This window comes from Furipterus horrens, unplaced genomic scaffold, assembly GCF_987537825.1.
Source record: "Furipterus horrens unplaced genomic scaffold, mFurHor1.1.pri manual_scaffold_5, whole genome shotgun sequence".
Taxonomy (NCBI): Eukaryota; Metazoa; Chordata; class Mammalia; order Chiroptera; family Furipteridae; genus Furipterus; species Furipterus horrens.
Window position 1 is genome coordinate 134,595,710 of NW_028327175.1, and position 26,477 is coordinate 134,622,186.

A 26,477-nucleotide genomic window follows, 5' to 3' on the forward strand; every position below is an offset into this window, starting at 1 on the left:
GAGATGCGTGGTGGGGGCTATGTGCTATGGAAGGGGAATGGGAAGGTCTGGGCCCTAAGGTGGGCTGAGAGGCTGAGCAGTGAATGGGGGAAGAGGAGGGGTAGTGATGCTTGCTTTGTCTGCAGCGATGGGGGCATTCATTCTCGGCCCCTGCCTTTGGTGGGGTGGTGGGTGGGAGAGTGCTCAATCTGCTATATCCCAGACAGTCCTTGAAAGTCATCCCCTACTGGGCTGTGCTCAAGGCTCCCAGGAGACTCCAGGGCACTGAGGGGTGACTTGGATGGGGATTTAGTCCCTTCTATGACCTTCATCAGCTCTCCCACCTTCAGCCACTACAACAAATACGCACACAATTTATGAAAATGTTGCAAACATGGGTTGAAAACAAAGTCCCCCAAATGAACAACTCTCCCACCTCCCCCCACACAATGGATTGAGAACACATAAAGAAGTGCCAGCATTGGTACTGTGGGGGCACTGTGGGGGCCCCCTCCCGAAGGCTCTCTCCTCCCCCAGAGGCCCGGGAAGCCCGAAGCTCTTGCCCCAGAACTGCCGTTTGGCAACTAGAGCCAGGGTTAAAGAGCCCAGCCCGGGGCCAGGAGACCTGGGTAGTCATCCTAACGGGGCCTCCTCAGCAAGTTATTTCTTCTCTTCGGGTCTCAGTTTCCTCTTCTGTAAAACTGGGTCAAATGGGGATGGTCCTAATACCTGAATGGGGAATCACCTGAACTAAGGCAAGGGGAAGGGCCTAGCACAGCGCCGGACGCAGCAGCTGCCCCTGACCGCGGTGGGCGAGGCCCCCAATCCCCGGAACCTCGGCGCCCTCCTCGGCAGCGGGAAGGTGACCACGGGACCGCAGGGATGCTCTGGGCCTGGCAGCCGAGGCAGTCCCAACTACAGCGCCCGCAGAAACGACGTGGGCAGCGGTGGTCACGTGGGAAGTCATGTGGCCCCGCCCGGAAGCGCGCTGGGGGTCGGGCCAGGCCGGGCTGTGAGCCGGTTCGCGGACCTCCGGGACTACCCGGGCGGGGCCCTTGGCTGCCCGCTCCGGAGACCGAGGAGCTCCCTCCGGGGCCCGGCCCGGCCCGGCCCTCCCGGAAGTGGGGAGCGGGCTCCACCCCACCCGGCCTGCCCCGCCCCGCCGGTGTGGCCGTGTGCCCCTCGCTTCACTTCTTGGAACCAGTTTCTACAGCTACGAGGTGGGGAGGGTTCCACGAGCCGGGCCTTCCTCCCTTGGTAGCTCTGAGGTTCGAGGGAATTTGGGGGGTGAAACTGCGGCGTAAACTGGAGAGTGCGGGGCAAACTGGACGGCTGCTGTGGGCAGGGAGCCCCCCGACGGTGAGGTGCTCGCTGCGCCCCGCCGATTGCCCCTCCTGGGTACAGTAGCCCCGCGGGGCCAGGCCGAGGTCCGAGCGAGCCGGCCTCAGACGGAGCTGCGGGGAGGCAGGAGCGGGGGCCGGTCATGGGGGCAGCTTGCTGGGCAGGATAGTGGAAATGGGCACCGGGGGTCCCCGCAGTGTGGCCGGCGCCATCTGGAGCTCCAGGGCGTCCGGGGTTCCTTCTTGAGCGCACAAGATAGAACAGGGAACCGATGAGGTTCTCTTATAAGCCTTTTGGAGTAAGAGTAGAACCTAATGTTCACCAAGAAGCATTTCCATTTTCCTCGGAACATGGCCTTGAGGCCCGTCATGCCGGCGATGCAGGAAGTCTCAGTCACAGTGCAGAAAACCGCGGAGCCCCTGAAAGCCCTGTCATGCTGCTAATTTGCTTACAATGTTTGGTTTCCTAATTAAGCCAAAGCTTTATATTATTCCTGTTTTTTATCATCAAAATGTGAATGATCTGGAACCAGTTTAGTTCCTCCTGTGATTTGACCAAAGGGCACTTGGGTAATAAGAATAAAGGCGCCCCTCCACCCCTCATGTGAGAAGGCAGTTAGCTAAGGGCAGCCCCGCGTGGTTACTCCCTGCCTCTCACCGTCACCTCAGAGGGAAATGGAGCAGGCCATTTTTCCTCCCTTTCCCGCAGAATTTGGAGGCCCAGAGAGGTTTATGCGCTTGGCAAAGCCAAAACTAGAACCAGGTGTCAGCTTCCTTTTTTGTTGGTTTATTGCCATTCATCGGGTCTCCAGGACACTTACTCTCTTCTGGGACTGCTTCCCTGTCATCTGAATATGCCATGCTGTCTCAAGACAGTCAGTCGTAGCACACTCCCTGGGGCTCCTTGGGGTGGGTTTGCTGACCACACCCTGGCTGAGTGACCTGCAGTGAAATGAGCTTGCTCAAAAGGAAACAGTAGGAGGGGACTGATGTTTTTGGGCACCTGCTCTATCCAAATGACTGTGTTGGCTGGGTTCCTGTTCTAAGTTTGACAGTGGTGGTGGGAGGGGTGCAGCGCACTGAGACACCCCCTGGCTGCGGGGACAGTGCTCTGAGGAGGCTGCTTCAGGGCCAGAGGGAGACCTTTGACCACTCAGTTCTTCACCACCATGTCCACTCCCAGGAACCTGGAACAGTCAGCACTGCTTGCCCTCATGACCTCTCTGTTTTAAACATTTGCAGGTTCCAGGATGCTATGCTGCTCTCTATGAGCTGGTCACCGAGTCTCCCTGCTGCAGCCCTCTCGGAGCCTCTGGCTATCTGGAAGCTCCACGGTGCTCCTTGCCAAGGTAGATGTCCTGTCCTGTCTGGAGTGGACAGAGACAGGCAGCACCCACTCCAGGGCTGCGGGAGGTGGACAGAGTGAGGCAGGCCATGGACTGAGCTGTTCCCGTCTCTGCACAGCCCTCTTCCTACCCCCTGCCCGGTTCGTTATCCTGATGTCGCCTTTGCCGCCTCCTCGTCCTCCCTTGCATCCAGGCAGTCATCAAGGTCTGCTGTGTCTCTAAGCTGCACCTTCTCTCCTGGCCTCCACCGAGGAGTGGGGCCTCGTTATCCCACACCAGGATAACCTAACCTCACCCACATATGGCCACATCCTTACCAGCCCACAGGGCCTCTCTGCTGTTGACCAGACCTCCATTCCATAGCCCACCATGCCCAGCCCCACACGCTCTTCCCATCAGGCTGGCCCCTCAGGCCCCCAGCTGTGTCACATTCACCTGGGAGTCCCAGAGCCTCTTCCGGGTCCACCTGCCCTTGTCCAGCAACCTCACACTCTGCTGTTCTCGCAGTCTGCCTGTGCTTAGCCATGAAACAGGAATAAGCTACACTTTTTTTCACTGTGCTAGGAGCACCCTCAGGCCGGATCCTCTGAGTTAGAGTTGATAAACCAACTGGAGATTTGGGGGGAGTTCAGTAAATACCACAAAGCTGATCTTATAGGGGATCCTAAAGAACGTAAATGAGTTCGAGACCTTGAAATGCTATTGAGGAAACTGGACCTCCAACTCACTGGCTGCACGAAGCTGTGCCACATCATGCTCTATAAAATGGGAGGGACTGAAGGCTCCTGTTCTACCAGGTTGTTGTGAGGGTGTGACAGAATAACACCAAGAGGCCTGTGGGGGTGCCTGGCACACAGTAAGAACTCAGTAGGGGTTTGCTGGGATTGCGATCCTCTTCTTTACTCAGGCCAATGTTAAGCATGTGGGGGCTGGGAGGTGACCTTGACCTTGCTTCTCCCTGGCAGATGAAGTGTGTCTTGGTGGCCACAGAGAGCGCAGAGGTCCTCTTTTACTGGACAGACCAGGAGTTTGAAGAGAGTGTGCGGCTGAAGTTTGGGCAGTCAGAGAATGAGGGAGAAGAGGTGAGTGTGGGATAAGAGGGCTGGGTGGGAGGGGACAGAACGGAACTAACTACCAGAAGGCCAGGAGGCAGGAGAACCTCTCCACCCACTCCTGGCCTAGCCCAATAATTACCAGGGCAGTGTGTGTGGTCCATCATCCCTCACCCCCAGCCCCAGTCCTCAGAGGTCGGCCTCTGGATGCTCTGTGGTGCAGCGTGGAGCACAGTGACTGCAGCCCATGCTGCCCCAAGGGCCCACTGGCCTAAATGCGGGCAAGAGGCGGGTACTGGGTTGGCCAAAAAGTCAGTTACGTTTTTTTTCTGTAAAACAAGACCACTTTTCCTTTTCACCAGTAGCTTTATTGATTGAATATTTTGAGTGTGTCGGCTATCTTCTGCTATTGGCTTCCAGTGGGTGGAGGCCAGGGGTGCTGCTAAACATCTTCCAGTTCATAAGACAGCCAGACCCACAGCAAAGAACTATTTGGCCGAAATGTCAGTAGTACCAAGAAACTTCGCAAACCACTTTTGACATGTTTGATCTGTCACAGCACCTTCTCCATACACTGCATAAATCTATTTTTGCATTTCAATTGTGTTTTTACCTTTCTTGAAGTATAATATGCCAGAAGTTTGCATATTTTCTTCCATCTTCAATATTAAAATGGCTACACAAAAATTCACCAATTTTGATAAGTTTTATTTTAAGTGCATGCTGATATCACAGCTGGCACAATACAACCTAAGAATTGTTTTGAATGAAGTTAAGCACTACTAGAGCCATTGTACAGAAAAGAATTAATGAATCTTTTGGCCAACCTCATAGAATTTTAATCACAGCAGAGAAACTTGATGTCACCCATTTCTTTACCTAAAATGTTTAGCATAAGCTTAATACGTTACTTTTTTTAAAAGTTTTTTAAAAGATTTTATTTATTTGTTTATTTTTAGAGAGGGGGGAAAGGAGGGAGAAAGAGAGGGAGAGAAACATCAGTGGTTGCCTCTCACATGCCCCTAACTGGGAACCTGGCCCGCAACCCAGGCATGTACCCTGGCTGGGAATTGAACCAGCGACTCTTTGGTTTGCAGACCAACACTCAATCCAGCCAGGGCACACATTACTTTTTATAACAGCCATATTATGGTATAATTGACATACTAAAACCTGAATATACTCAAATTGTACAATCTGATATGCTTTAATATGTATATACACCTGTGATTCCATCACAATCAATAAAATGAACATATCCACCATCCCCAAAATTTGTGATCCTCCTTCACCTTTGCCCACTTGGGCAACCACAGCTCTGCTTTCTGTCACAATAGATGAGTTTGTATTTTATAGACTTATATACGATGAAACCATACAGTTGTACTCAGGTTGGCTTTGGTTTGGGTTTGGTCTAGCTTCCTTCATGCAGCCTGACTGAGAATCATCCCTCCTGTACTGTGTGGCAGTACTCCGTCCCCTTGCATTGCTGAGCAGTGGTCTATTTCAAGTTTCCACAATTTGTTCGTCCACTTACCTATTGATGGTAACAACATCCAGTTGTTTCCAGTTTTTACTTCCACAAAAAGCAGCTGTGAACATTCATGTACAAGTCTTTCTCTGTTTGGACATCGGCTTTCACTTTTCAGGGAAATCCCTAGGGTAGCATGGCTGGATCATGGTAAACTTTTTAAGAAACTGCCCAAGTTTCCCAAAGAGCTCATATCATTTTCTATTCCACTAGTAGTATATGAGACTTCCATTTCTCAGTAGCCTGGCCAACACTTGCTATGGTAAAGCTTTATAAATTTAGTCATTCTGATAGGTATCTAATAGAAAGTGACTTCTCTATTAATATAATTTGTTCATGACAGAATCTTATTGTATTTTAATTTTTGTTTCCTTAATGGCTAATGATTTGAGCATCTTTTCATGTGCTTATTTGCCATTCTTATATCTTCTTTAATGAAGTGTCTGCTCAAATCTTTTGCCAATTTGTTTCTCGTTTTTATTGCATTTTAAGAGTTTCTGATGAATTTTGGATATAAGTCCAAGGAGATACATGTATTTTTAAAATATTTTTTCAAGTCTGTGTCTTGTTGTTGCATCCACCTAACAGCATCTTTCAAAGAGAAGTTTTTAATTTTGATAACTTTATCCTTTTTTTTTTTTTTTTTTTGCTTTTATAGCTCATGCTTTTGATGCCATTTCTAAGAAATCTTTGCCCAACCCAATATCAGTGAGTTCTCCCTATATTTTCTTCTGGAAATTTTATAGTTTTAGGTTTTATATTAGGTCTAATGATCCATTTTGAATTTTTTATATGGTGTCAGGTATGAGTTAAAGTTAAATTTTTTTGCATGTGAACATCTCGTTGAACACTTTAATATAACAACTCAGAGACTGTTGTCATTTTCACGCATATAATTTCCACTCTGCATTTTAAAGGAGTCATGTATTTTGAGAATTTTTTCCAGATTAATTTTGGATTTAAAAAGCTCTATTGGGGATGCAGTGGAGGAGGTCTTGCATTTCTGCAGTGGTGTAGACTGGTGTCCCTCAGTGCCCGGCTTGCACTCATGGGCCCAACCACCGCGAACAAGCTTCAAGGTGTTCACCTCAAAGTCGCTGGTACTCTTGTTACAGCCTTTAGAAATAAAACAAAATATCCAAGATCGTGGACATTTTACTGGTTTTACTGAAACTAAAAAACAGATCTGTTAGGCTCTTTTATTTTTTAATAGTCAACATATCTAATTTTTAAATTAAGAATTTTTAAGTATTTTAGTTCTTAAGCTATTATTTCAACTAGCTCTTTGATGATGTTTCTCTTCCTCTTTAATGAAAACCTGGTAAATGAGCAGACTGACAAACTCATAATTTTTCAGTTTCTACATGACTAGTATAAAGAAAAGAGTCTTTAAAGTTTTTGTTTTCGTTTTTTAAATGTACGCAACGTAGTTTTTTCCTGATCCTAAAGATAATGTGAATTAACTATAGGAAATTGGGAAACAGAGAGAAATCATTTTTAAATGACCCATAATTTTACTACCCATAACTATTAGCTCTTTAATATATTTTCTTTGGGTCTTTCGTTTTTATATATAGTTGGGATCATGTCATATTTAGAGTTTTGTTTCCTGTTTTTTTCACTTACCATTGTATCTGAGCACTGTTCCATTTTGTTAAATATTCTCCAAAGCATATATGTTAATGGAAACATATTCCAGTGTCTGAATAAATGTGACCATTTATTTAACCATCTCAATACTGGACATGTGCAGCACTTCTAGTTTTCTGTAACTATGGCTGTAGGGAACATTTCTGCTTGAATTTTACCCCACATCTCGCTGTTTGCTTAGGATAAGTTCCTAAAAGTAGAAGCATCAATTTAAAAGCCATTCAAAGATGGTACCACTTTATAATTCCACCAACTAGTATATGAGAATTTCCCTTTACACTCTGCCTACACCAAGTATTTTTATCTCCTCTCACCAAAAAACATTCTTGCTCAACCTGCAGAAAAAGCCACAACTTTTAAAATGAGTTGCTGTATGCAATCTAGATTTTTAAGTGACTTTTCTATTAATATAATTCATTCATGACAGTATGTGAATAATTCAACAAACATTTGCCTATCTGGAGGGGTATTCAGTCAACAAATATTAATTGAGAACTGTGAGCCAGTCTCTGGGGGTAAAGCAGTGACTGACTATTCTCATAGAATTAGAGGCTAAGGAGGGGTGACCTACAGTGAACCAAACCAACACCATGAGGTCAGGGAATGATAACCCGGGTGTGGGACGAGGAGTGACTGGGGCAGGGTGGCCTGAGGGTGGTCAGGGGAGGGATTGTCTGATCTGGGACCTTGAGTGATGAGAAGGAACCAGTGCTGAAGCTTCACCAACAGATTCAGCAGCAGACAGACACAGGCCTCGGTCCGGAATGTTAAGAATGTTGGAGGAAACTAAGCTGCACAGTGCTGTGTCCCGCTTGTGTTTAAATGCTGCTCATGGCCCTTGGCTGGCTGCCTGTTCTGCTTTTCAGGGCAAAGTCTTACTCAGCTTCTTGTATTGAGATAGATTTCACCAGCCCAGCATCAGGACTCTGCTTTCTTCCTATTTCAGTCCAGTCTCCCGAAAGCAGCTTGGGGAAGGTCAGCTGTTCTCCTTTCTCTTCATTCCAGTACCGGGAATTTGAGCCGGGACCTTCCCACTAGCTTTATCCCATTTTATTTGCACGTTTTCAACTAATCTGCCCAGTGCCTTTTAGGTTTTATTTGTTTTGTTCCTTATTTTGGAGGGCAGAGAGGGTGGATGGGGGAAGAGCTCGTAAAAGTAAAAGTATGCTTATTATGAAAATAGGGAAAGTACAGAAATATATAAAAAGTAGAAGGGAAAATCACTCACAGTCTACCCAGAAGTAATACATTTAACCATGTTGATTCTCTTAATATTTTTCAGTGTTTTTTCTGCAATTTAATATACAGAGCATTCACACCATTTTTTAAAAAGCATAACATTGTATAAGAGGAATGTTGCATGCCATTGAAACACTCCATTCTTGCGTCATTTAGATGGATTGTTATTTATTTAACTATTCCCCTGGTGCTGGACATCTACATTTTTCCCAGTCGCTTGCTACCGTAAATGATGCTGTGGTGCAGCGGTCCTCAACCTTTTTGGTACCAAGGACCAGTTTCATGGAAGACATATTTTCCAGGGCCAGGGTGAGGCGGGGCGGGGAGGGGGACAGGAGGTGGAGCTCAGGCAGTGGAGCTGAGGCGGTAATGCGAGCGAAGCTTCATTCACTTGCTTGCCCACCCGCTCATTTCTGGCTGTGCAGCCCGGTTCCTGGCAGGCCACAGACTGGTATCAGTCAGCGGCCACAGGAGTTGGGGACCCCTGCCGTAGTGAACACCTCTGTACGTGTGTCTTCGTGCCCCTCTGATCATCTTCCTCAGGATGCGTTCCCCCACAGTAGATCTGCTGCTGCAGAGGGCTTGGACTTTGGTACATGCAGTGAATGTCCTTACAGTTGCCCAGCTCTCCATTGAATGCCCCAAGGAAATGCAGCCTAACTCCTTTCCGTGCCTTCTCCCTTCAGAGCCTAGATGGCACAAGTAGTTGTCCAGCCCTTCCCAGCCTTCCTAACTACCACGCAACATTTGGAGGCAGTGTCCTTCTGCTCCCCCTCTCTGTCAGAACAGCGATATCCTCCCAGGCAGATCTAAAGCTATGGAGACTCTTGGCGGCCAGACCTGGATCTTGTCCTTTCTTGGTCCCCATTGTCTGGCACACTCCGGCAGTGTTACTTTCCTCCCCTCTTGCAGCTTCCTGCTCTGGAGGACCAGATCAGCACCCTCCTCGCCCCGATCATCATCTCCTCCATGACGATGCTGGAGAAGCTCTCAGACACATACACCTGCTTCTCAACTGAAAATGGCAACTGCCTCTATGTCCTGCACCTGGTGAGTATGTGGTTCTGGGGCCCGTGTTCCTCTTCCATGGGCAGTCCACTTGCCTGTCCCTTATCTGGAACTTGAGACTCCTTTAGAAGGCAGACACTGAGGCTTATGAAAACCCCCTGGGACCCGATCCTACCCTCACTGTCCCCAGGGATCGGGGCAAGTAAGGGAATCCCCTGGGGCCAACTGACATCAGCCCGCTATGCCCACAGTTTGGAGAATGCCTGTTCATCGCCATCAACGGAGACCACACCGAGGGCGAGGGGGACCTGCGGCAGAAGTTGCGTGTGCTCAAGTACCTGTTTGAGTTGCACTTCGGACTGGTCACTGTGGACAGCCAGTTCATCCGAAAGGAGTGAGTCCTCATGGCTGGTCCCCTCTGCATCCTTTGCTAAGCACCTTCTTGAGGCCAGGCTATGTGTACCCAGCCTCTGGGAAGCTGCCTGTCCACCCTGTGCCCCTGCTTCTTCCTGGTACCTTCCTGGGTGTCTAGCTGGCTTCGTGTCCCATGTCTGCATGTGAGAGAGACTGAGAAGTGTAGCGACTTTCTCAGGCGCCTGGCTCCTGGTTCCCGGCCCGTCCCACTCCCCTCCACACCAAGGCTCAGCCGAACATGGCCGTCTCTGGGCTTCCTGGGCCCTTGGTTACTTGGTCAGGTCACATGAGCTCTCCCTGCCCTAACAGGGACCTAGGACTGTGCTCTGTTGTGGAAGTTGGGGACAGCCAGCTTTTTCATGGCTCTCTCCTGCTCTTCCCCCAGGCTGCGGCCCCCAGACCTGGAGCAGCGCGTCCAGGTGTGGGAGCGCTTCCAGAGCCTGCTGTGGACCTACAGCCGCCTGCGGGAGCGGGAGCAGTGTTTCGCCGTGGAGGTGACTACTGGGTGTGGGAGCCCTTGGGCCGTGGGAGTGTCAGCTCAGGAAGGCTGTGCAGCTGTAAGGCCATCTTTCAAACCCCAAACTCATGCATTTAGAGGGTTGCCCTTCTGACCACAGAGTTGGGTATTCTGATGAGCCTCTCTACAAAATAAAACAGCACGCTCCTGCATAAACAAGACTTTTTAATGCAGTTTTGAGGCTCATGGTAAATTATAGAAATCTCTGAGGATAGCCCCCTCAACTCTGACCCCCCCAAAAATTGTATTGCACTAAACCTAGAGTGGAAAGTAGTGAAAAATAAGCAGCACCAAAGGCAAGGTTGCCCGAGTGCAGACACTATCAACTCTACAGCCAGAAAACAGCCCAGGCCTGAGGAGCTACAGTGACCATTGTCAATAACACTCCCTGACCCCTGTACAGACAAACAAAAATTCTCTGTAGGTCAGGGGTTCACACACCTCAGTGTGCATCAGGCTCATCTGGAGGCATATTAGATACAGGTCACTGAGACTCACTTTTCTCATTCAGTGGAGGTGGGAGGGTCTAGATTTGCATTTCTAACAAGTTCCCAGGTGATACTGATTATGCTGGTCCCCGAACTACACTCTGAAAGCAACTGCTTTACTGCTTTAGATGACAGATAAGAACAAACAATATGAGCTCACAGTTAACTGTCAGATGCATAAGAAAATAAGCCCCCATGAGTGAGAGTCAGAGGAGTCAATAAGCAATAGAATTAGAACCCAAGGAGCTTGATATACTGGAATTATTAGGTACAGAAAATAAAATAACTATGAAACATTTAAAAACATAAACACCACAAAGGAACCCATGTATATGTTTTAGAAATGAAAATGTAATTGTTAAAATGAAAACCTCAAGGGATGGGTTAAATAATAGATGAGACATAGTTAGAAAGAGAATTAGTGAATTGGAAAATAGATCTGAAGGAATTCATTTTCACAGCCCACTCAGTCACTCTTCCAATCAACATATAGTACCTACTCTGTGCTAAGAGGTGGGCCAGGCCATACCTCTATGCTAAAATATACAGTAAGGTACCCTAGTGTTGTCATTTTAGATTTCTTATCAAAACCCATGGTGAAACAAAGGATGTCATGGTCAGCTCTTTCTGAGACATTAGGAAAGGCTTTTTATTGCTGATGTAATGCAATTAAAATATAATCCAGCTTCCTCCCAGGCCTACCAGGCCCTGAATGATCTGCCACTGCCTGTCTTGCCCCAACCTCATCTCATGCCTGTGTCTTCCCACTCACTGTGCACTGGCAACCTGGGACATCATTCTATTTCAGGAGTACTTTGTGTTTCATTCTGCCCAGCATGGTAGTCATTAGCTACACAATGCTATTGAACAGTTAAAATATAGTTAGCTTAAATTGACTTATGTTTTATAGGTAAAGTATATCCTGGATCTTGAAGACTTAGTACAAAAAAAAAGGAAGAAATATCAAACATTCCATTAATGATTTTATATTGTATGTTGAAATGATAATATTTTAGATTCATTGGGTAAAATAAATTATTAAAATTAATTTTACCTTTTTCTTTTTACAGTAGTCACTAGAAAATAATTAATTGTACATAGGGCTTGCCTTATATATTAGTTGGACAACACTGCTTGAAACTCTCTCCCCACCTCAGGGCCTTTGCATATGTTCTTTCCTCTGCTTGTAGCATTGTCCCCACCCCCCTTTCTCTGTCAGGATTTCTTGTTCTTAAACTGACTTCTTCGTACACCTGACCCAGGTAGGTCTCTACTTCCTCGGGACCAGTACTGTATATTTCCTACACAGCACTTCTTTTCCCTGCATATTGTCTGAATCACCCACTGGATTCTAGTGAACGGACCAAAAGCCCCAAGAAGGCAGGGATGATGCTAGTCCGTCTCCCTGTTCCCAAATGTGTGGTATATAGTCTCTGCTCCGTGTGGGCTGAGTGAATGTACCCACCAGCCAGGCCCTGGAGCAGGAGAGCGGGGTGGATGACGTGGCTTCCTCTCCCTGCCCACATGTGGCCAGGCAGTGGAGCGGCTGATTCACCCTCAGCTCTGTGAGCTGTGCATAGAGGCACTTGAGCGGCACGTCATCCAGGCCATCAACACCAGCTCCGCACGGGCCGGCGAAGAGGCTTTGCACGCCTTCCTGCTCGTGCACTCCAAGCTGCTGGCCTTCTACTCCAGGTGAGCCCAAGGTCCCTGGCCCCTCGCCTGCACCCTGTCTGAAAATCACCACTTCCTGGCCAAGAAAACCTTCAAGACCTGCTTCTTCCATGAAGCCTTCTCAGATTCTTCAATTCTTCAACCCCTCTCACCTTACTCCCTTCTCTGAATTATTTCTTCCTGCAACAGTCTCAGAGTCTGAATTTTGGACTTCCTTATATGTTAGACTGGTCCCTGGTGGTTTCCCATTGGTAATTTTTTTTTAACACAACCAAGTTTTAATTTAAAAATTGATGAGTTAGTTTTCTATATATCTTGCCTTTCTCCAAAGAAGATAAAATCATCTGGCACATTCGTAAACTCCTTGAGGGCAGGGACCATGCTCCAGACGTCCTTAACCTACCTGTCCCCATCCACTGCCACTCAGGGCACTGGGCACGTGCTGACCAGCTGCCTGTCCTCTCTGCAGCCACAGTGCCAGCTCCCTGCGCCCAGCCGACCTCCTCGGCCTCATCCTGCTGGTTCAGGACCTCTACCCGAGCGAGAGCACAGCGGAGGACGATGACGAGGACGGCACTCAGGTCTCCGCCAACTCTCTGGGCTGCGGGAGGCCAGCGGGGAGCGGCCCAGAAACAGCCTGGAGGGTGCTGGCCAGGCTGCTGGGGAGGCCATGACTCCTGAGTCACAGGGCACGTGGCTGGGCATGATGCTTTTCCTGCTGCTTTCAGATAGAGGAGAAGTCTAGAATGCATGAGGTTAAAATTACAGATAGTCCCCGCTTCACCACATAGCTCTGTGAGCTGCGCAGGTGCTTGGCCCTTCTGAGCCTCGATTGCCTTATCTGTGCAATGGGACAGTGATGGCTTCTACCTCTCAGGGTTGTTTTGAGAACTAAAGGAGACAGTCATGGAGCTCAGCAGTGCCTGGGGCTTAAGGAACCCTCAGTAAGTGCTGGCCACCACTGTAGGCATCCTCGTTGTCTTCAGCGGTGGTGGTTCAGGTCTGAGTGTGATGGACTCTCGGTGGTTCTGGAGAAAGACTAGACCTCCTAGAATTCAAACATCCCTGGAAAGTGAGGGCACACGCTAGGGCTCCATGCCTGTGCTTCTGCTTCGAGGGCTGCGCTGCGAAGAAGTCCTGGGAGGTGGAGGACTGGTGGGGAGAACTGGTCAGGCGTGCTCTGACTGTGGTCCCCGTGCCTGCACAGCCTTCCCTATGGAGGCTGCGAGGCAGCCAGAACATCCCCGTGCAGCAGGCGTGGAGTCCTCGGCCCTCAGGCCCCACCAGGAGTTCCACAGGGACCGTATGTGCTGTGTGCCCATGGAGGGGGTGGGGAGGGAGAAGGGGTCGGGAGGGGAAGGGGGGAAGGTCTGTCCCTGCAGGGTTGAGCCCTCAGTGCAAGCTTCCTCCTTCTTCCCCCAGGAGACAGACAGCTTCTCGCTCCCTGAGGAGTACTTCACCCCAGCTCCTTCCCCAGGGGAGCAGAGTTCAGGTTCAGGTGAGACGGTAGGGGGAGCAGGAGGGAGGAGGGAAGGAGGCAGATGCCAGGTGGAAGCCCTGGGGAGTCCATCTGTGAGCTCATTGGGACCCCCACCTCGTCAGGGTGCAGGCACAGACACCCAGGTCTCCAGAGCACAGCACGCGGTCTGCAGCAGCCCGTCTGTTGACCTGCCAGCTCCAGCCTGAATTCACAGCCTAGGACAGCCTAGGACGGCCACTGACGTAGTTGCTTAAAGTCTTATGACCAGTTGATTCCATTTAAAAATTCATCTCTTATATGTGTATTCTCTGCCTTTTTCTTTTTTGTAATTAGTTGGTAATCAAGTAATTAAAATTAAGTAGTAATCGTACAGTGATTTAAAATATAAATATTCAGTTTTTATAGTTTATACCTTACCTGTTTTTCCAGAGAATGTGGATAAACAGCAAAAATAAACTAAAAATATTCAAAATGCTATTAACAAAACATAAAAGACAACACTGCTTAGAGAAATAGATGAGCCAAAATCTGGATATTATTGTCACTTTTAATAGGCCTCACATTTTTCTCTGAAGTTCTTGGGAAAAGGGGATGTTGACGTCATCTGATAGAAGACAAAATGCCAGGGCGTCAGGAGGAGAAATTTCTCAGCAACTCAACTTTGAAAGGAATATTCTGTGTGGCTTCCTTAGACTGGTGGTCATTGACCCTGGCTGTACAGTGGGATTACTGGGGCAGCTTCAGCCAGACGCCTTAGGCTGGAGTCCAGATGTGAATACTTCTAGAAATTTCCCTGCGAGGCCAGTGAGCCTTGGGATGAGAACCAACACTGTGCACAGATTAGAACAGTAGCTGGTTCTCATCCTTGGCTGCGCAGTGGGCTCACGGGGGGTCTTTAAAAACTATTGAAGCTGGGCCTGTGTCAGAGACTCTGACTTAATTGGCCTGGGCAATTAAGAATTTATTTTTTTGAGAGCAAGAGGAAGGGAGGTATGGCGAAGCTGCCGCACACACCCTACGCTCGGTTGGAAGCTGCTCTGTCCAGCAGAGGCTTCGTGACCACGGCGGAACAAACTTTTACGCAGGACACTTTATTATGTCTGGGGGAAGGAAGGTGATTGCCTCTCTAGTGGAGACCAGCAATTAGACCTTCTTCCCTCATGCCTTTTATTGAGGAGGATACACATGGGAGATACAAGGTCAAGATTCATGAATCATCAATAGTTTGGAGGCGTTAGGGTTACAGCTACCAATAACAGATTACATGTACTAGTACAGAGGGTACAGTGACCAGTCTGTGTTATGGTTTATCAAACATCTTGATGCCACACTGGCATTAGGTGCAAGGTTTTATACATTCCTATCTAGAGACTGTTTATGTTATACTACAGATGAAGAAAGCAGAGCAAGTTCTAAAGCATAAAAGCATAATAAACATTTTTCAAATCAAATTCCTACGGAAACCCTCTGAGTGGCTTTGGGTGTATCTCACACACAGCCTTATGTTGAGACTTAAAGACAGGCACGGCCAGAATGCTGGTAGCAGTCATGCTCAGGCCGGGGCTACAATTCCCTAAACCACGAGGAGCGGTTCTCTATAGGGAACCTACAGGGAGGGGGTGGGGCATCGATTTGTTGTTCCTCTTATTTATGCATTCATTGGTTGATTCTTGTATGTGCTCTGAGCAGGGATCGAACCTGCAACCTTGGGACAATGCTCTAACCAGCTGAGCTACCTGCCCAGGGCCTCAGCATCAGGATTTTAAAAATTAGTCTCATGTGCGGCCACAGTTAAAAACAACTGGCTTAGAAGTTCTTAATGTTAGATCCATGGATGGACTGCAAGGAGCCTGAGACCCCCCAAGGTCGTGTACCAATTCATTTACGCTTGTACATTTCTCTGCAGTCAGGGTCCATAGCTGTTCTCCAAGCTTCTAATGAGCCCAAACACATTGAGAAGCACCATTTGGGGTGATGGCTGAAGTTCCCTTTTCTTCTTACTGCTCCCTTCCTTCATTCATCACAATCCTCCTCCTTGCACCTTTCTCTCAGTCGTTTTTTTTATGTCTCAGCTGTAAATAATGCCATTCCACAGTGCACAGAACTCACAGCTTATAAATAAATGGCTTGAGTTGCACTCATCCTTTTGTAAATCATGTGTTTGAGACATAGGAACAGACTTTCCCCAGAGAAACATGGTTATAAATGGTAGTTATTTGCAATAAACTATGAAAGAACACTATTATTACAAACATATAACATTTGCAATGTGTAATGGGCTCAGCAGGTTTTTGTGTGCTATGCTAGGAAGGGAAACCTAGCTCAATTGCCAGCACATGGTAGGTGCTCAGTAAAAGTTTGTTGATTGACTGTCTAGGGAAATGTAGACCATGTGCTGCCTCCTATTGGAGAAACACTGTTGTAGCCAGGTACGGGCCTAAAGGAGTAGAAAGGGCAGAAACAAGGAAGGGATTAGGGGAGCGAGGAGGGGGTTGAGGTACGTGCCTTCCACATTGCCAGGTGCATCTTCAGGCACCTGTTCCCAGCACCAGGCTCTGGGGAGAGCTCTTTCCAACCCAGGCTGCTCCAGGCCTGGTATGGCAGTTTGCCTGCATTTTCCAGCTTGGAACAGGATGGGAAGGGCAGAGCTGCTCCAGCCCACGCTAAGTGCTTGCCCTGGCCAGGTGCTCTGAGTAGATGGGACGGGGCCATCTCTGTCCCACACTTCCCCTCTAACAAGCTGTTGGGCCATTATTTATATTCTCCAATTATTTATGTTGTTATTGTATTACCTGTGGCCTACAGGTAGCACCATCTGGCTGGACGGGGAAACCCCACCTGCCGATGCATCCCAGATCCAGGTGAGTTTCTTGAGGGGTGGGGAGGGAGGGGGATATGTGGGCACCAGCTCACCTGAAATGCTGCAGTGAGTGCTGGGGACTCTGAGGTCTCTCCTCCAAGTAACTTCTGCCACCTCAGAGCTGGCAGTGTAGGGGACAACTCAGCTCAGAGGTGGTGGGGGGGTGTGGAAAAGGTGACCTCGGCTCCTGAGAAATCCCCACTCTCCTCACCGGTCTTGGGAGTGAAAGTCCAATTTTTAATATGTGTGTGTGTGTGTGTGTGTGTATTTTAATGAAAATTAAATATATTCACTGTAGAAAATTTGGGAAATACAAAAGTAAAATATGGAAAAGGAATAAAATCTCTGCACATACACATATTACATACATACTTTTTCTTTTATCAAATTTGAATCCTAATGTATTTCATCACTCTTTTTTCCTTAAGCATTTTCTCATGGACTAGGCACTCTTTAGCAGTGTGGTTAACGACTGTTCGAGAGTCCACGCATGTGTGTTATTACCTGTGTAGGAAATCCCCAGGACAGCTGGCTCAGTGTATCCAGCCTTTTGCTTTTATCATAAGTCTGCAGTGACTTCCTTACGGAGATGTCTTGGTGGCATCGCTAATGAGTTCCTTAATTATCTACTTTTTCCCACCAAAGACTGTCTTACTCAGAGCTTCTGTAAGACTGGAGTCTCACTCATTTAGTGATTTTATGCCTCAGTTTCCCCCATTACAATGGCTGTCATGATGTTCTGGGGGTGGTTGAAGCGATAGAATATTGCTTTACTTTAAATGCCTTCATTTATGTTGAAGACGTAGGGAGGGAGCTTCTCGCCCTCATTCCACCCCTCTGTTGTTCCTGCCTTTTTCATTTCCTCGTTAGCGCCCACCACCTCTGCTTGGCCCCCAGTCCTGACTCTGGGTGGTAAAGCCCAGAAGAAGCTGAGAGAGAGGCAGACATTAGACCTGGAGGTGCTAGAGTGGTGTCCGCAGAGGGCGGGGATTGGAGAGCTGGGATTTCCTGGAGCTAAAACGTGTGCTCCCCGTGGCTCACAATGAGGGTGGTGAATGGGCAGCCATGGCTGGATCCAACATGGGGCGGAGGCCAGACAGGCCCCCTACCTCCTCCCACGACAGCTCCTTCTCCTCCGCAGATAGCTGAAGACACCCTCCAAACACTAATCCCTGACTCCCCAGCCCCTTCCTGCCCCAGAAGGATTTTCCTGGACGCCAGTGTGAAAGAGGGTTACTGCCCCATGGTGCCCCACACCATGTACTGCTTGCCCCTGTGGCCCGGCATCAGCATGGTGCTGCTGACCAAGGTACAAGCACCCCCTGCCCCGGCGATGCTGAGGCCTGGACACCTTCCCCATGGGCTGCCTGGCCCCTGCCGTCTGCTTCTTCCCGTAGAGTCCCAGTGCGCCCCTGGCCCTTGTCCTATACCAGCTGCTGGACAGGCTTTCCCTGCTGGAGAAGAAGCTGAAGGAGGGGCAGGAGTCCCGGAGCTCCCTGCGGTTCCACCCCCTCCTGGGGGACCTGCGCCAGAGGATGGACAAGTTTGTCAAGAGTCACAGGGGACAAGAGATTCAGGTGAGGCCCTGGTCCTCAGTGTGCCCACCTCTGGGAGAGTCGGCGGGGCCCCCGCACCAGTGAGGGCCAGTGGCTCTGGATCCTGCCTCTGCCCCACCCCCCAGCTTTGTGACCCTCGTTTCCCTGTTAGGAAATTGTGACAAAAACTTACAACAGCACTTGACATTTCCAGAACAATTTTATGCAAGTTTGGTAGAACACGAATTATAATTCCCATCTTTTTAGGGGGGGAAACCGGGACTTAGATTGCAACTTGGCCAGGATAACTTGGGGGAGCCAGAGCCTGACTCCAGGACTCAGTAAAGGCCATCGGTCTGCCCCTGATGCGCCTAACAGCTTGGCAGATCTCAGGGAGACCTCTCCCACTTCCTGCGGGGCTTAGAGCTCAGGTGGGGAGACAAGGCAAACAGATAAGGGACGGTGCCCAGGGCAGTGCCCAAGCAGCAGGAAGCAGGGCACAGTGGAACCTGGAGCCTGGAGGATAGACTGCTTTGGGATGAGCCGTGGGCAGTGCCAGGGTCTGCGTGGGGAACTGAGCGAGAGTCGCTGTGGCTGCAGCGCGCATTGGCCTGAAACTGAGCAGGCGGATTGGAGGAGGCAGAGCAAGCCCGTGAAGGCCAGACCGACACAGTCCGGATTCCCGGCTCAGAGCAGCCAGAAGGCCGTGCTTCAGGGCTTCACAGTGGCGGCTGTAGAATGCCAAGTTATTCTCTAAGGAGATAGCCCAGGGCTCCTGCCCAGCGCCCATCACCTGCCCGGTGTCCTCCCTCCCTTGAGTCACTTGCCTATCACTGATGGCATCCATTCCTGTGTCTGTGCCTGCCAGGCAGTGAGCCCAGTACTCGCCACACAGAAACTGCTTTTTAAATGAACACCTGCCAAGAGAGTAGAACGTGGTGGATAGTGGGTGCAGGAGCTGGGGGGCCTGCCAGAGACCCCCACTCTGGCTATGCAAGGGCACGTGTGTGCTGGGCCTAGATGAGCCTTCCGGAGGTGCCCCCTCTCAGAGCCTGGCATCTGAGGGTCTCCTGGGGACCTCGCTGTGGGCTCACCATCAGGAAGCTGACCTGTCCCCTGTCCTCCTGCAGAGCACCTGGCTGGAGTTCAAGACCAAGGCCTTCTCTAGAAGTGACCCCGGATCGTCCTGGGAGTGAGTGGTGGGCTCACCACAGGGCAGGGGGAGGGGTGGGCAAGTTGCCTCCAGGCCAAGAGGGAGAGAGTGTTCAGGTAGGAGCTTCTGAAGGGAGAAGGGTTCTGGGAGCATGGGATCCAGCCCAAGGACTCTGGAGGGAGGCTGGGAAGCCGAGAGGCCAGGGGCTGAGGAGGAGGACTGTGAGGACCCAACACTGGGGACTAACTGCTGGGTCTGGCCCAGCTGCAGTGCAGCCTCGAACATGCCACATCCCCCCACTTATTGGTAAAATAACCCACGGCCTTGGACAAATTCCACAAACTTCATCCAAGTGCACGGAGTGCCACGCATGGGGGAAACTGGGAAGCTGCCTCCTGGGTCATGAGACTGAGGTGCACTTCGTCAGCTGTGTCGGTCATGAGTGCGCGGGCAGGGCTGACCCCCACGGGACGAGGTGTTCTCTTAGGGCCCTTCCCGCTGTGACACCCGCCTCTCCTGGTGCCCAGGCTGCTCCAGGTGTGCGGGAAGCTGAAGCGGCAGCTTTGTGCCGTCTACCGCCTGAGCTTCCTGACCACAGACCCGGGCCGGGGAGGCCCCCAGCTGCCCGAGCACCTGCAGGACCAGGTCCAGACGCTCATGCAGTGAGTGTGGGGGTGACCCCAGATGGCCAGGGTGGGGGTGGGCTGTACCTCCCCACACTCCACTCCTGCTTTCCCGGCAGAGGAAAGCTGATGGACTGGAAGGACTTCCTGTTGGTGAAGAGCAGGAGGAATGTCACGATGGTGTCATATCCTGCTGTCTGAGTCCCAAGCTGACCCAGAAAAGCCCCTCGTATGCTCCTGTCCCTCCACCTGCCCACTCTGAAAGGCTCGTGGCTTTGGGGTGGGAGAAGATCCATTCCACCACCTCAGCTTCTTTTCTCTGAGTAGCAATAATAGGAAATAGTGTCCTCAGTGCCTGTCTGTAGGAATGCTCCAAGGAAGAATTCAGAAGTCCCTGGTGGCCCATAGTTACTTTGAAAAAGCCTTTGAATTCATTCCTGTGGTGTTGTCCAGCCAGCAAATTGCTAATGGGCATTCCTCGAGGGACGGGGTCCTGGGGATGGGTCTGTCTGAGAGCCATGTCCTCCTGCTTAGAGGCCACAATTCACAGCAGGACATGAAGGCTCTGAAAAGGCCTGCAAATATGTGTCTCCCTGTTTAAGAAACCATGTCCAAGACTTGTAAGACCCATTTACTGGATAACACTATAGTTTTACTAGACCCTGATTTTCCCTAAAAGTTTATATAAAGCAGCTTTGCCTATGTTAAAATCTCTTAAGGGTCTGGTCTCCAGTCCCCGAAACTTCTGCCTTCAGTGTGCAGGTGAAAGGAATGAGAGAGCCACCAGCCACTGCCGTCCATGGGTGTCTGTTCCCAACCTTCCAGCCTCTCGAGGTGACCCGTGGAGCTGAGCCAAGCCACGGTGAGGTGCGAGCGTTGGGCGGTCAGCCCGGCTCACTTGTTGCCTCTGTGGCTTCTCCCCTCCACCAGCCTCGCCATGTGTGTCATTTAAACGCGTCCCTCATGAAAATCATAAAATGTGAACCCATGTTCCTTTTGCGTCCAGAACTCCCTGTGTGAAATGTGCTAGAGTCAGGATTCGTTGTACTTGTATCTTAGAACTTCTCAGAGTTGGGGGTTCAGAGGTAAAGGGAGATCTGGGAGAGGAGATCCTAAGGGTTGGCTGAAATGTTAACCTGTGGGGAGGGGCAGGCGTGGCAGGCCTGGCTTCTTACCCCACCGCTTAGCCTTGTAGAAGCCTAGGTCAGGGACAGAGAAGCACCCTCCCTGGTTCCTAGCCTCTTAGCGCCTTAACTCAGACCTTAACCTACCTGGAAGACTTCCCAGGCTTGGTGCACTTTATCTACGTGGACCGCACCACCGGCCAGATGGTGGCCCCTTCTCTCAGCAGCAGTGACAGGACCTCATCGGAGCTGGGCAAGGGGCCCCTGGCTGCCTTTATCAGAACCAAGGTAACTGGCCCACTCTTCACGGCCCATCAGACAGGGGTTGCCAGCCCGACCCCTGCCTGGGAGGGACTGGCCCCATGCTCTCAGGGCTCCGTGAGGCTCTGAAGCACCCGCTCAACCCCACCCCCAACCCCTACTGTTCTTCTGACAGTATCTGTGCCCAGCTCTGCAGGCTCCAAAGGATAGTGGCTTGTCTCTGTCATTCTGGGGCCTAGGGTGACACCCAGGGCCACATGGGCGTCAGTCAATGCCAGGGTGCTTGCTAATATCCTGTATTAGCAGAGACTGGGCAGCAACGTCAGAGGAGAAACGGCCAGAGCCCACCCTAGTGCCTGGCGTCCATAAATGCCCAATAAATGTTTGTTGAATTAAATAAAACAGAAAGAAGAAACACAGCTTAATCAATCTGACTGCCAGAACTTCAAACTTGGTCATTTCTATTCAGGAAACATTCTCTGGGGATTTTTTTTTTTTCCTTAACTGACTCTTCTTCCTGGCAAACTAGTATTTTTGGTGAGGAGGAGGGAGGATTCTCCTTCACTTTCTAAACTGTATGAACACACAGACACACACACACACATTTTTTTTTTTCTTACATCCAAATAAAGTATATCCTCCTGGTTAAAATCAGATGGGTGGCAGAGGCCTGTGTTGGAAATCCCGCTCTGGCTCTCGCTAGCTTTGTGGCTGGGGTGTTACTTAGTGTAAATTCCGTTTCCTTGTCTATTGACGTGGAGCTATTGCAGAGATTACAAGTGCACAGAACGGCGCATGTGGAACACTTCGTGCCGTATGTGGCACAGCCCAGACATAGAATTGACTGAGTATTCACAGGCACCATCCATCATCATCTCCTCCTTCTCCTCCTCCTCCTCCTTCGCCTTCTCCTTCAGCTCTGTCCCCTCTTTCCAGAGGTAGCTGGGTTCTCTTGGGACATTTCTCTTTGTTTTTCTGTGCAGGTTGTTAGAGCAGAGCCCTTTCTGTCTGTGCAATTGTGTTTACCACATTCCCACTTCACTTTCTATCGGGTGCATTTCCTCGTGTCATTAATTCTTCATAAACATGATTTCTAACAGCTCTGCAATAGTCCGTCATGTGGATGCGGTGTAATTGACTTAGCCATTTCCCCGATGCTGAACACGAGGATTGTTTCCAGGCTTTCGCTATTATAAATAATTCCGCAGCACACACCTGTGTGCATCTGTCTTTGTCCTCATCTCTGATTATTTTCTCATTGTGCATTCCCAGAAATGGAATTACTAAGTCAAATGGGAGGAATGTTTTTAAGATTATTGATACATGTTGTCAAATTGCTTTCCTGAAAACATAGCAAACCCATGTATTTGTTTGCAGATTTAATTAGACATTACATTGTGGGCAAGTTTGGAGTGAAACACGCGTGCCTTCCACTCAGCTTCTTGATGAGAGGGCTCACCAGGCCTTCCCCAGCCCTGGGAACTGGGCAGCCCACTGTCCCCACTGCCTGCCCTCAGTCACAGACAGCGTCAGGGAGTCCTTGAATTAGGCCAGAGAACGTGGCAGAGGGCGTCTAAGTCACGTAGGGCTCAAGCTCCATGTTTCCATCAGACCCCTCGGGGAGCCTAGTTTGGGCCTCGCCCCTACAGTAGAGGACGTGCCGGGATCAGGGTGCCCTGTGTGTTCAGACCCTTTGCCAGCCCCTTCCCGGCCTAGGACCTATGTATGCAAAGGTTCCCAGCCAGGAGGGGACCAGTGAGTGGCTGGCCACCCCTCATCTCCTACTGTGTTAATTAACATTGTCTCTGGCTGGTTTCTGACCTGAAGGATGAGGTTACTAATTTACAGCTGGTGTGCATAGCAAAGTTATATGAAGTGTTTTACGTGTGTGGTCGTCAGGCAACTGGAGGGGTAGTCCACTCGCCCACGCAGCGTGGACTTATCACTGAGCCCCTGCTGCGGGCCGAGGCTGAGCCTGGCACTGAGGGAGGCGATGAGCAGCACAGCCCCCGGCCCCAAAGGAGCTCCTCCTCTGAGTGCTTTTCTGCCCGTGGGGGCGAGATCCTGGGCTCTGCCTGCACAGGGAGGGGGCCCACCCTGCGGCACGCCCTGGGAGTGATGCTGAGCGCTGTCCTTCCCCAGGTCTGGTCTCTGATCCGGCTGGCACGCCGGTACCTGCATAAGGGCTACACCACGCTGCTCTTCCAGGAGGGGGACTTCTACTGCTCCTACTTCCTGTGGTTCCAGAATGAGATGGTGGGTATGGCTTTCCGTTCCCGCAACCCTTGGCTTCTTCCTGCAGACTGTGTTCAGGCTCTCTTCACCTCCTCTTGTCCCTGACAGAGCTGACAGATCAGCCAAGCTGGCTGGGACCCAGAACGCAGAGGTCCCATTTTCACACTGGCTTTATGACCCTTGGACCCAACGGTCTGACAAACTCGTGCTGTTGTTCAAGGCAGCGTTCACGTACCGTGTGAACAAAGGGACAAGTGCCTGTGTGAGGAGGGCTGCTCAGATCACGTGCTTCCTCAGCGGTGCATCAACAGCACCCACTGCCCTTAGGAAGCACGGCACACCTGTTCTCATTGCAGAGCTGGGTAGACCAAGGCTCAGAGCAGTCGACCAGCCTGCCCACGGTGAGGCTGGCTGCGGCTCGGGTCTCTAGATCTTGCTATTCCTGCAGTGCACATGCATGGGCTGGGAACGTCCTGTCTGTGCCGTCCCCATGCCTGTCTGGACTCTCTCCCTCCCGCCCCCCCCTTTCCTTTGCTTTCCTTTTCCATTTCTCTCTTTGTTTTCTCCTTGTCACCGTCAGTATTGCTCCAGCTCTCTAAGGGACGTTTCTTCTGCCCCTCTCATGCCCCTGGTCCCTGTTCCCTTGTCCTCCACCCATGCCTTGCTCTCTCTCTGCTCTTGGTGAGAGGGGACCCTGAGGCGATAGCCTGTCCCTTTCCATGGTGCAGCTATTGGAGTCTCTCACCACTATCTCGTAACCCCACATCCACACAGCCTTCCGCAATGGTTGGAGCAGGTATCGTTGACCCCATTTTACATGTTGGAGAAACCAGTGACCTGGAGATCAGACGCCATGGCCAGGGTCACTAAGGTATAGGTGATGAAGCCAGATTCAAAAGGCTCAGTTCTCTTGGCCTGTAGCCTGCTCCCATCTTTGCTCTGTGTCCTCAGAACTTCTAGAGTCAGCACGGCTTTGTGTGTTTGGTTGGCCCCACAGGGTAATAGGCTAAAGTGAAGCTGTGGTGTGGGGAGTCCTAGTGTGAAGTCTGGCTGCACCTGCACCATCATGTGTGGCCACTTCACATGGCCAAGTCCCCACCCCACCAGCCCACGCAAGCTTTCTGAGGAGCCCCATAGCTGGGCCTGGCACACCGTGGATACCTGGTGGATCTTGATTCCCTTCCCCTCCAGATCCTACCCTGGGAGTTCCCAGTGTTTGCAAAGGGAAATGGGCCTTCTGATAATGCTTTGCTCTTCATGACACCTCCCCGGGTCACCTCCCAGTGGCCCCCTGAGCATGCTGACCCAGGTCCACGCATCGATGGCAGTGAGAGCTACCGTGTGCCAATCACAATGCTCAGAAATTTACACACATTATGTCTAATGTTCACTGGGGATTATTGCTATTCCTGCTTTACCGATGAGGAAACAAGGTACAAGAGGTCCATGGGTTCTCCCAGCACTAAGCACACACCAGGCAGGGCTGAGTCAGGCCCTGAACCTGGTGCATCTGACCCACAGCCGTGTTCTTCCCCCCACATCTACCACCTCCCCAGTCATGACCCTCTTCCTCTTCCTCAGGGGTACAAACTCCAGCTCATCGAGGTGCCTGTCCTTTCTGATGACCTGGCCCCCACGGGCATGCTGGGAGGAGACTACTACAGGTGATGCTCATTCAGAAGGCTGTTGGGGCTCTGGGTGCACAGAGGCTGGGCGATAGGTGACAGCTCCTCCTTCAGGACAGCCCCACCACCACCACCATGAGGAAGCTAGAAACCCTCGTAGACGCTGCTCGCAGCCCGGCGCAGCCCCCAGTGAGAGGGGAGAGAGCAGAGCACATTCAGGTTCTGCACACCTTGCTGTTGGCACGCTCTTGGCAGCATCTGCAAATGTCTGTGCTGGAGCCCCAGAACCTCCCTGCTGGCTCTGTGGCACCTTAGCTAGAATGCTGCCATCAACAAGCCCCACAGGGGACTGAGAACCCACAGGGATGGGGCGTGGCAGCCTGGGGCTGGGCCTTGTTCCGTTAGGTCAGCAAGGGGCTGGGCAGGCCTTGCTGGCCCCGGTTCCGGGAGCCGGTGAGGTGACAGTGCTTGCAAGGTGCTGGAAGAGGTCATTGAGTATGGATGAAGCCGTGGCCTCGCTCCTGAGTCCTGTCCTCCCTTTTCCTTCCACAGGAAGCTCCTGCGCTACTTCAGCAAGGGCCACCCAGCTGAGACTGTCAAGTGCCATGAGCTGCTGGCCCTCCACCTGTCCGTCATCCCCACGGACATGCTGGTGCAGCAGGCGGGCGAGCTGGCCCAGCGCCTCTGGGAGGCCTCCCGCGTGCCCCTGCTCTAGGCTGCCTGACTGCCAGTCTCCACCCCCACCCCCACTTGCAGATGCTCCCCACAGCAAGAACCTCTTCCTGTCCATGCAGGCCACCCGAGGGTGGGACAGTCCCCAGGGCAGCCCTAGGATTGTTCTTTTCTTTTTTTGTTTGTTGTTTTATTCTGTTTCCGCCCCTTAGCATTGCTTAAAGAAACTACACCTAGAGCAGCCTCCACTCCAGGCAGTGACCAAACCCCTAGACTCCCCCATCCTGCGGAGTGGGGCCCGGAGGTTCCTTCAGTCTCTTTAAACAGCAGGGGCTGCGAGGTTCAGGGCTGCGATGTTCAGGGCTGCCACCTGTTGATGTCCAGGAGAAAGGGAGGATGTCTCCAGCACTGGCCGTGTCTGAAGACACCTACCCCATGCCTCTGTTGAGGGAGGATGAGCTCTCCTGGGAAGCTGTTTCCCTCCCCAGGTGGAAGGTGCTCCACTGGCTGGGGCTGAATTCCAACTCTGCCACTTCCTGTCTGCAGCTCTGGGCAGGTTTCCCAAACTAAGGCTGTCTCCCCTTGTGTGGGGTGACAGCACCTCCCTTTCCAGGTGTTTGTGAGGGCTGCTGGACACCCGCCAGGTGCTCAATAAATGCTGGTTACAGGTA

General features: G+C 50.8%; 1 protein-coding gene across 6 annotated transcripts; it reads left to right on the forward strand.

Annotated features, from left to right (window-relative positions):
- The first annotated feature begins 1,088 nt into the window (after positions 1–1,088).
- HPS1 (HPS1 biogenesis of lysosomal organelles complex 3 subunit 1) lies at positions 1,089–26,477 on the forward strand. 6 transcript variants are annotated; one of them, XM_090277855.1, is made up of 20 exons: positions 1,089–1,247; positions 2,562–2,668; positions 3,631–3,747; positions 9,050–9,187; positions 9,397–9,539; positions 9,945–10,053; positions 12,099–12,259; positions 12,708–12,819; positions 13,446–13,541; positions 13,661–13,736; positions 16,524–16,579; positions 17,720–17,887; positions 17,976–18,155; positions 19,244–19,305; positions 19,794–19,928; positions 20,645–20,751; positions 21,168–21,301; positions 23,417–23,530; positions 25,091–25,173; positions 25,687–26,477. In XM_090277855.1, exons 3-20 carry the CDS (start codon positions 3,631–3,633, stop codon positions 25,847–25,849), a joined length of 2,154 nt encoding a protein of 717 aa, XP_090133981.1. In that variant the 5' UTR covers positions 1,089–1,247; positions 2,562–2,668; the 3' UTR covers positions 25,850–26,477. The 6 variants fall into 6 exon arrangements, with proteins under 6 accessions (XP_090133981.1, XP_090133983.1, XP_090133980.1 ...); XM_090277857.1 differs by lacking the exon at positions 20,645–20,751 and adding an exon at positions 20,009–20,073 and having other exon boundaries at positions 1,089–1,199; positions 21,156–21,301; XM_090277854.1 differs by having other exon boundaries at positions 1,089–1,199.

Coding starts and splice junctions, on each gene's coding strand:
- HPS1 (XM_090277855.1), top strand. CDS start 3,631: ATGAAGTGTGTCTTGGTGGCCACAGAGAGCGCAGAGGTCCTCTTTTAC. Junction 12,260..12,707: donor CTGCTGGCCTTCTACTCCAG/GTGAGCCCAAGG, acceptor TCCTCTCTGCAG/CCACAGTGCCAGCTCCCTGC. Junction 23,531..25,090: donor TGTGGTTCCAGAATGAGATG/GTGGGTATGGCT, acceptor CCTCTTCCTCAG/GGGTACAAACTCCAGCTCAT.